General features: G+C 36.5%; 1 protein-coding gene across 3 annotated transcripts in view; it reads left to right on the top strand.

The window, feature by feature from the left end:
• Positions 1-7,609, top strand: part of klhl13 (kelch like family member 13) — a 46,613-nt gene extending 39,004 nt beyond the window's left edge. For 2 of the 3 annotated variants that reach the window (XM_031890388.1, XM_031890387.1), the window contains 2 exons: positions 839-952; positions 6,208-7,609. In XM_031890388.1, coding sequence (XP_031746248.1) covers positions 839-952; positions 6,208-6,695 — 602 coding nt within the window. In that variant the 3' untranslated portion in view covers positions 6,696-7,609. The remainder of the gene's footprint in view (positions 1-838; positions 953-6,207) is intronic. The other variant, NM_001008094.1, reaches the window with a different exon arrangement.
• The last annotated feature ends 2,838 nt before the right edge of the window (positions 7,610-10,447 follow it).

Below are 10,447 nucleotides of genomic sequence, written 5' to 3'. Positions count from 1 at the left end.
GTGTAACTAATAGATTTTCTTCTTGCAATTTTGCATATTCTCCTTCTGTCCTTGTCTCTCTATACTTGGTAGTATGCGTAATAGATTTACTTTTTGGTTAGCAGCTAAGTGGTATCAAGCTACGTCTCTAACTGTGTTTGCTAAGTAAGAATCTAAAGGAAAAGAAAAATCAAGTCTGTCAGTAGACTGCTTGCTGTCCTATAGATTTTGTAGCTTTGGGCCTCAACGTATTCTTCACATTAAAGGAACAGTAACACTAAAAAATGAAAGAGCTTTAAACTAATACAAATATAATGCACTGTTGCCCTGCACTAGTAAAACTGGTGTGTTTGCTACAGTAACACTACTATAATTTATATAATAAGCTGCTGTGTAGCCACGGGGGCAGCCATTCAAGCTGGAAAAAAGGAGAAAAGGCACAGGTTACATAGCAGATAACAGATAAGTTCTGTAGAATACAATAGTGTTTTATCTGTTATCTGCTATGTGCCTGTGCCTTTTCTCCTTTGAATGGCTGCCTCCATGGCTACATAGCAGCTTATTTATATAAATTATAGTAGACTTTCTGAAGTAAACACACAACTTTTACCAGTGCAGGGCAGCAGCACATTATATTTTAGTTACTTTTATACACTTTCATTTTTTGGTGTTACTGTTCCTTTAACATTTGCCGGTTAACAAGACTGTAACAATCTTACCTGATTGAATGATAATGTAAACAAAAAAAAAATACAAACAGGCCTGGACTCCATGTTCTATTAACAGGTCATAATATTTCATCAAATTTTTATGGACTTTAAATTCAAAAGGATTTTATTTTTATTCTGTTCCTTGACAGCCACTGTGGAATGTTACAATCCGAGGACGAATGAATGGAGTTATGTTGCAAAAATGAATGAGCCTCACTATGGCCACGCTGGCACTGTATTTGGGGGACTGATGTATATTTCAGGTAAGAAAAACTCAACTGAATCTGGTTGCCTTTTACAAGTCCAATTAAAACACAATTCATTTTGCTGTGTTATTTCATAGAGCTGATTCATATGCAGACATGTGAAATGATTCATTCACCTTTTTTTTTTCTTTTTACCTCCATGTTAACTAATGTTTTCATATGAATTCAATAGCACTTAATTGTAAATGGCAAGATTGCAGTGAAAGTGGTTTTCTCTGATTAAAGAAGTAGCATTCTAGCAGTAATCGCATGTAGTGACTTTGAAGACAAAGAAGCTGTTGAAACAAGGCAATTAAAATGCATAGAGCAGATGAAGAGTAGAAGATAATGTTCAAATAAGTAATTTAATAGTATATGAAGGTAACCCTTCCCATCCCGGTACAGGATGACAAGCAACCAACTGGTTTGGGTGTAAATCTGAAGCTTACAATGACCTTTAGTTCATTGAAACAGTAGGAACATTTGATTATGTAGTCAATGGACTCATAGGATGATGGCAGAAGGGGCATTGTCACCCATGGTTAAATATGCACTACTGTGGGCAACAGAATATTTTGCCACTGGCAATAAAGTGAATCGCTAGTGGGGAAACAAATGCGGATCTTCATTCTTACAAAAGTCAACAGAAGTTGCCTTGCGAGGAAAATAAACAGTATATGTTTTCCCACCAGCGATTTACTATATTGCTGGTGGGAAAGCAATATGGGGAGACTTGTTTTCCACAGGAGCATAGATTTTAACTGCGGATAACATATCTCCCCATGTGTCATAAGCCATGCAAGCCGGAAGATGGACTGAAACCATTGTTTCTGAACTTGACAATCTTCAGCAAATATTTTGCCAGATTACCAGACCATATCTGAACCCTCATTTTCATTTTCAAATTGTGCAAAATCAAAACTAGTTCTTAGAAGTTACGTAAATTTAAGGCTTCGTATTCAGTTCAGCTGATTGCTACAAAATGTGTTAAGGTGGCCATACACTTGCCGATTGTAGCTGCCAATATCAGTCCCTAGGACCGATTCGGCAGCTTTTTGGCCTGTGTAGGGGAAACAACGGTTGGTCTGCCCGACCAATATCTGGCCTGAAATCGGCCAGATATCGATAAGGGCAGGTTAAAAAATTAAGTCGGATCGGGTTCCCGAATCAGCTCGCTGATACGGTCCTCGAACCGACTGCGCCTATTACAGTCATTATAATTAGAATTAGCCTAAATTCCGCTTGGCAAATGGATCTTTACGTGTATGGTCACCTTTTAGTTAAAAGACAAAACCTAATCCTAATCCTGGGTTTAGTGTAGAGATCCAAATTATGGAAAGATACCTTATCCGGAAAACCCCAGGTCCCGAGCATTCTGGATAACAGGTTCTATACCAAACAAAAATACACACTTTCACTATAATAAACATATAGAACCAGGTGACAATAGCAGACTAATCTGTATTGACTCTTCTTTAGTATATTTATCTTTGCACTGTATGGCAATCTTTTTAATACAAGACCATTATATAAAACTTGCTGTTTTGATTTAGTTTAGATTTTCTGTATTCTGTGGTATGTTTATGAGCCATTATTCATCTTGATGGATGCTCCTTTTAATTGCCATGAATCACAAACCCAGTGCAATCTGCATGTTTTTTCACACAATGCACCATTTTGTCCCCAGAATTCATGTGGCATTGTGGGGGTTGATTTGGATGCAATTTCACTGCGTTGCATTTGGTGCAGCTGTGTCCAGCTTTTCAAAATGGGCACAAATGTGCATGCACTTTGCTTCAAATCAGACACCGTTGTGCCTCTTATTTTTGCAGTCTGCCTGCCATCAAATGAGGGATTAAGGCAGGGGTGTCAAACTCAATCACATAAGGGGGCCAAAATCTAAAACATAGGCTAAGTAGCGGGCCAAATTTTTTATTAATATACTTGGTAAGATACTAAGGGGTATATTTATCTCAATGTGTAAAAAGTGGAGACATTACCAATGATGTTGCTCATAGCAGTGAATAGATGCTTTGCTACTGTTGAAATCTGATTACTGATTGGATGCCTTGGGCAACATTACTGCTTCACTCCACTTTTTACACAGCATGAAAAATATACCCCTTAGTCTTAGTTTTTATGTGAGGAAAATGGAAATTGATCAGGCTGGATGATCAGACACACTCACCAAGGGCCACATAAAACAGCCAGGTGGGCCGGATTTGGCCCCCGGGCCTTGTGTTTGACATATATGTGTTTGACATATATTTGACATTGCACCTGAAGAAGGGGTCACCCCCGAAAGCTTGTGCTGTTTGTTCATTTCTGCAAATAAATGATTTAAAGGCATTGCCGACACACTGGAGTGCTTCTTCCCCTTTGCAAAGATGCATGGAAAAAAGGCTTGAGAGTGGCTGTGGAAGTTAAGCACCCTTTGAGAACATGTATGTAAGTGGTGTGCTGAAGATTTTTGTTTATATATGGTTTAAGGCATCAGTACAGGTTTCACATGCAGCTTTTGCTCTTAATTATGTACCTGCCATGTGACAGTTTTAATGCATGGTATTGGGTTAATACAAGTTTAACATAGAAAATATCTCAAAATAGACCTGTGAGACCTTATGATGTATTTAAATAATTACTTATGAGTGCTATTCATGGCTTAGATCATTCTTTGTAGTGATGAAAAAAATCAACTCAAATTTAAGACTAACATAAAAATGCTTGCATGAGTTCTAGATTGGTGCAGGTATTAGTATGCATAAGAAAACCATTTCCTATATAAGTAATCCCATTTTGCCCTTGGGCCACCCTAACTTCCCCATTCTGACAAGTTAGTACTCATTTATGAGAGGCAATTCTCTCCAATGAAAAGGGAAAGTAGAAAAAGATTTGTGATATTTACAACTGAGGTGTATTTTTAAAAAAATATAAGACACTGATCTAAAATAATGTGTTAAAATGCGACACTAAAAACATTATTTTACAGAAACAATCCTGTTACGAAAGATATGCTTCATGGCTTTCAGATTTGCATTTAAAAAAAAAAAAAAGTGTAAATGTGTAAGTGGTCCTTTTTTATGTCGAGCTGCAATGCTCATCACAGGAAGAATGTTCATCTCACAATGAGAAAGGCAATAGAGCACATCTGCAGCTGTACTGCTTGCTTTATAGTGGCATTATCACAGTGAGATGGATGCCCTTCCTGTGCTGAGCATTCCCTTCCTGAATGAGAGTGAACAGGATTTCTGTTCTGCATTAAGGATGCTGCCGATATTCTTATGTTAATTGTTATGTCCCTCCAAAACAGAAGACTTCTTTCATTTGGCTGTATAGTACCATAATAACAGTCTTTGCACCATTCTTTAAAGCAAAGTCCTCTCTTTCTTACTGCATATGTTAATTGATTTATTTTACATGTCCACACAGAGTATGGTATTTGTCTGACCAAATGTTTTAATGTGTTTAATGATTAGTCATATTTAATGCATTTCTGATTGCAAAAGGACATGCAGAATGGAGATCATAAGAAAAGAACTTGGAATCTTAACTAAATAGAGTTTATTCATTTTTATTGTTATTTCACGCAAGACCTTGAAAGCACTTGTGCCACTCCACATTTACTTTAATGGAAACCACCTTACATAACAGGTACAAACAATTATCTTATGAGTCCATAGGAAGTGACATGGGTGAAAAACCTTATATGACATTAATCTTAAGAGTAAAGTAGCTGTAACAAGGCCTACATCATGTTGGTATAAGTTAAATAATTTTTTATGTGAACATTTTCCTTGGTTGAGTGCTTTGCTTCACTTTCTGATTTATTTTTTTCTTCCCTTTTTAACTAAATTGAGCTGTTTATTGGGGAAATGTTAAGTGCAAGCTGTATTTCCTTTAAGGTTTTTACTGTATTATTGTCCACGTATTTGAAAAAAATGGCATCAGTAAGATATCTTCTGTCACACATTATGAAAATGTGAAGCACAGTTCAGATTGACTGCATTTATGTATTCCAAGGGCCCTTTTGTAAAAGAGGAAAGAATTGATTTCCATTTTGATCAAACATTGTGCAGCAGTAAGCACATGATTTATAAGCCATTGTTCTTATCCTTGGGAAGGAGAGGCCAAGGACCAGATGGGGGGAAGAGACCTGCTGCACAGTCAGCTTCTTCTGAAGCTAGCTCCCAGTTCCAAAGGCAAGGGACATTGGTACATTTACAGTGAATATTGACTCTTCTTTTCTTTTCTTTGTGCTATTTTTTTAAATTGTATTAAATGATAAAAAGGTACAGTGATGCCTTTACAAGTAGCATTATATAAATGAACATGCATACACTGATATATGTTTATATAGCTTCATTACTGTGTTTGAGAAGAGTATAGTGCCACAAATCCACTTTTAGCTTCCAGAAGATTGTACGTTTCAAATGAATGGGAAAAATCTGTTACTGTGCAGTGTGTATTGCAGCTGGAGCAGCTATACTTGCAGTGAATGGTTGATCCATATATCTCTTGGTCCGATCAATATAATTTTGTCATGCACATGTTATTGCCTTTTGTTGGCTTTCCTGAAAGCCAGGGTTGTGGGTTTAGGGTTCTGCCGGTATTAATTAGTGTGGCATTAACAGAATGGTTCCCATTGTCCATAACAAAACTGGATTGTGATGCCTACACCAGTAGCAAACCATTGGAATGAAAAAGCTACAGGAGTAGGGTGGGGGTGGTGCCACATGCAGTCAGGCCAGTAACCTATCATACTAACCGCATGGGCCAACCAGATTTCATTTACTGCACAGGGGAAAAATGGAAGAAACCTTTCTTATACAAAAAGAGTATTGCTGCTAACAGACATTTTATGAGATCATAGTCAACACCAAGACTTCGTCCATTTAAAAGGTCACTTGTGAAATTACAAGTAGGAAACCGTTCTACATATTTACATTGACTTTGCAGAAAACCGCATGCCTTAAATAATCATTGCTTTATTCAAGTAACAAAAAAAAAAAGTTTGTATGGTCAGCTAATATTACATAGGGTGGGGGTGCAAGGAGCCACTCAGGCTTTATCAGAGCTGTTATTGGCTACTCAAGTGAACTTGTTCTCCATTTTGAAAAGACAGAAGAAAGAATAAGCACTGCTGTTTGCCTTTGTGTTCCCTATTTAAACAAACTAGACATTGTAGAGTTCTGTTAAACTTTTTAAATCTATTATATAACAGATAATTGTAAAACACAGTTTTCTGAACTTTTTGTCATTTTTATTTTGAACAGGAGGAATTACTCATGATACCTTCCAGAAAGAATTAATGTGTTTTGATCCAGACACTGATAAATGGACCCAGAAAGCACCAATGACAACGGTTCGAGGGCTGCACTGCATGTGCACGGTTGGAGATAAACTTTATGTCATAGGTGGAAATCACTTTAGAGGAACTAGTGATTATGATGATGTCCTCAGCTGCGAGTACTACTCTCCATCTTTAGATCAATGGACTCCAATAGCTGCCATGTTAAGAGGACAAAGTGATGTTGGGGTGGCTGTCTTCGAAAACAAAATATATGTGGTTGGAGGCTATTCTTGGAACAACAGGTGTATGGTTGAAATAGTCCAGAAATATGACCCTGAGAAAGACGAGTGGCATAAAGTATTCGATCTGCCAGAATCCCTTGGGGGTATTAGAGCTTGTACTCTTACTGTTTTTCCACCAGAGGACAACAGTTGTTCACCTTCTCGAGAGTCTCCTCTTTCTGCACCTTGAAGATAAAAGATCATCTTGGGTTTCTCCATTTTTCTTCAATAGCATCAAACATGCTCTGCCAGCCGGAATTGGCAAGCTTGCTTCAAAAACAGACGATCAAATTATTTGTACTATTCATTTGGCTTGGGTTATTTATCAGAAATATTACCTTGTAATATCTATTTAAAATTGCCAGATGTTTAGTGAGGAAACAGCAAAAAAGTGATCAAATATTTCAAATAGGTACTTATTTAATACTGTTCAAAAGGTTTCTAAAACCCACTTGTGAATCAAAGGATCGGACTCATCTTTCTAAAACTGCCGTCTATTAGAATTTATTTCTCTTGTCCCCACCATAATTCATTCCTTTGTGTCCTTAAGGAGGGCGTGGAATAAAAAAAACCTACCACCAGGTATCGGCTTATCTTTCTCATTCAGCACTTATGAAGTGTATCATTTTTAAGTTAATTAGAAAAATATTTAATTTTTTTATTAACATTTGATGGAATTTAAAACATGGAACTTGGAACTCACCTATATTAATTGATTGTATATATTGAATTTGGCCTCTAAAATTAAATTGTAAATTGTTAAATATTTTTTTCAACCTAAATTAGAAGCCAACCAAATACATACAGAAACTGAGCTTGCAGCTTCCTGTGGTCCCTTTCACTAATTAAATTAGATAAGGGCTAGAAAAATGAACGCAAAAGAAAATGATTTGTCATGTGAACAGCAACTTTCCTTTTCATCCTGGAATAACTTGCATCTCCTTCGATCAATGTACATTCTCCTTTAAGCACAAACTGCAGCTACAGTGGGAGTAGCTACTTTTGCTCAGTGAACGGACTCCAATGTTTTATCTTCCTTTGTTCAATAAAATACTTTTAACTGCAATTATTTAGAGTTAAATGCTTTATTAAAGTATCTTTATATTATGGAGTTCTATATTCTTCTTCCTTGCTGTTGCCTGGATACCTCGGTGCCTGTATGTTTGTGGGTTAGCTGGCTTTATTTGCTAGGAAACCAATGCACAAATGGGTAGAATGACCTACATTTTAGATTTTTTTTCTCTTTTCTCGCTGCTTCAGAAACACTGCTATGTAGAACACAGACGTTGCTATAACTGACTAAAAAAAACACTGGATCTGCTAGCCAGATAAAAGCATAGTATGATCTTAGCCAGTCAGAATGTAAAAGGGGAAACATTTTGAAATTAAAATGAATGAAAGTGATGTGTAAGTAATACCTTGCGTAAGCTTATAACTGTATCAGGCTTTCAGAATAGTCCTTTGTCACACCAACGCATGAGACTACTGTAGCTTTACATCACTTTTTTGTTTGTTTTTTATTTAAAGGTGTTGTTTCCTTGTAACAAACCTATTTGGCAAACAGAAAAAATGACTACTTTGTAATGGGTTTTGATTTAGATTATGTAAATGGGTTCATGTATAGCCAAAAAAGGCAGTTAAAAATGCCCCTTTTGCCTTATTATTATTGTAAGCACAGGTGCAAGTAGCCATACCCTTCTGAAGAAGTTGTATTTATGTGATTGTTTCTCATTCTTTTCTTGAAGCATATGCAGCGATAGTTGCACTCTCAGGATAAGCTGGAGCAATTATGTAAAAGACTAATTTACTAATTGTACAGAGCCTGTAAGAGTGGAAGAGGTAGGAAAGCTTAATGGGTGTAGAAGATACTAATTACGAACTAATACAAATAAAATTAGACCATAAAATAACAAGACATCATTGAATATGTAGAATATTAACTTGGCTTTTGAAAAAATGGTGCTAATTATTTGAGTGCCCATTAACCCATATATAATAAAAGGCTGATTGGTTGCTGTAGTTTGCAGCACCAGGGCAAACATAGTGCCTTTCGTTACATAACCCAGTAAATGAATTAATCAGGTTAGGAATCCACAAACAAGTGAATTATATAAAAAAAATTATTTGCTGCAATGTTACCAATTGGCATGAACCATCTGCTAGTCACCTGTTTAAAATCAAACATTTTCTTGGTTGCTATGGGCAAACTTTTATTTGCCAGATATTACATATGGGGGTCTGTGTTTTTTCAGCTGAAATCCACTTTACCTCCTTGCTGGTAATACTGTAGATCCATTGTTCATGCAAAATAAACCATTACCTGCTCTCCTTGACTTCAGTTTTTTGCTAATACTATCTAGGCTGCTAATAGAGTGAATAAGGTATTCCCGCAATCATATCTCTATTAGTTTTATCCTCAAGAAGGCTTTATTGCTATGAAAAAGTTTTTTAATGAATGTGCATCTTCTTAAAGTCAAGAACCACTGATAGCAATGTATCAAGTATCCTGACAGTAACCAAAATCCTTTTGAATACATAGGAGTTAATTGCTCTTAATTGAACACATAGTAAAGATTTCTGCTTCTCTGAATGTTCTATCACTAAAATGTTTAAAATGGTTATACAAGCTGTGATTTGAACCCATAGCATGCCAGGCAGTGTAGAATCTGTTGCTCTGAAACAAAAGTAGATTTTATGTCTCTTAGAGTCTTTGATCTATGACATGCTACATGTTGTCTGGCAACATGGAGTGGAAAAATCAAAGCAGCCCTGCATATGTAATTGGTTAATACATTTTTGCTGCATTTGAATTTAGGTATGAGAGGGGGGTGTAAGAGAAGGGGTGCTGGACATGGGGGAAAATTCTGTGTACTTCTGTAGATTTATTGTTTGTGAGAACATTCAAGAAAGATGTCACTGAAATCCCCCTTCTAGGGAGATAGAACAATAACACCCACACCCTCCTCTCAGGCTGGCTAAGCACCCAGTGCTTTAATTCATAGCATCATTTAATTATTAGGTTTACTTGACTAAGCAAAGGTTTATTGCTTGTTATGGGTTACTGCACTGTAGGTAAATAAGACCTTAGAGAGGGATATAGATGAAAATTATTAACCAATATATGGGTTAATACCTCCCTGGAATAACTCGATTTCCTGTCCTACCGATTTATCATTCCCAGTCAAAGTGGCATTCCTGGCTTACAAACAGCTAATGCGGCCTATTTTAATTACTTGCATTTATAACTATAAAAATGGGAAAGAATTTGTAAGCTGAAGGTATAAAATCTGGCATACGCTGGCAGAACTGCAGACACAAGCAGCCATGGAGTGTCTATTTGTTTCTACTTTTAGTGTAATAAGCTATGTTTAACCATTCCCTTTATTGAAATAACTACATTCAACAGGCATCACTATTTATTTTCTGGTAACATGGACAGGAAAGAAGAAGCAGTGCTAAGGAATCTGTATTTATGTATAGCTGTTTGACAGGGTCTAATACCCAAGACTCTGCTTGCAGAGTCTAAACAAAGCAAGCAATATGGCAACACCAATGTGTTTTAATAGCAGAAAGGGGAGCTGCTTGTCCTCATAATGAATTATGTCACTGTAGGTTATTTTTCATGTACAGGAGCAATACATGAAGGATACTGCCTATATTTAACTATGGTATGGTTTTCCTGTAACAGAAAATGTTACACTCCATTGCCCAAATAGTCACTCCTCCGAGTTGTTTGCCAGTAGATACATTATTCGCAGGCATTGCATTATTTACAGTATGGCAGGTGTTAGTGTGATTTAGGAGATTTCTATGAAAGTAACAAATCTTTTTCCAGGCACCGGGTATTCAAATGCACATAGTCATAGAACATTTATCTTAATATGGAACCAATGAGATGTAAAAAGGTATTAATTGGACTAAAACATTTGCAAGTGGTGTTTC

Source organism: Xenopus tropicalis, chromosome 8 (assembly GCF_000004195.4).
Source record: "Xenopus tropicalis strain Nigerian chromosome 8, UCB_Xtro_10.0, whole genome shotgun sequence".
Lineage (NCBI taxonomy): Eukaryota > Metazoa > Chordata > Amphibia > Anura > Pipidae > Xenopus > Xenopus tropicalis.
The sequence above is the reverse complement of the archived record's forward strand: the minus strand, read 5'-3'. Positions and strand labels throughout refer to the sequence as shown.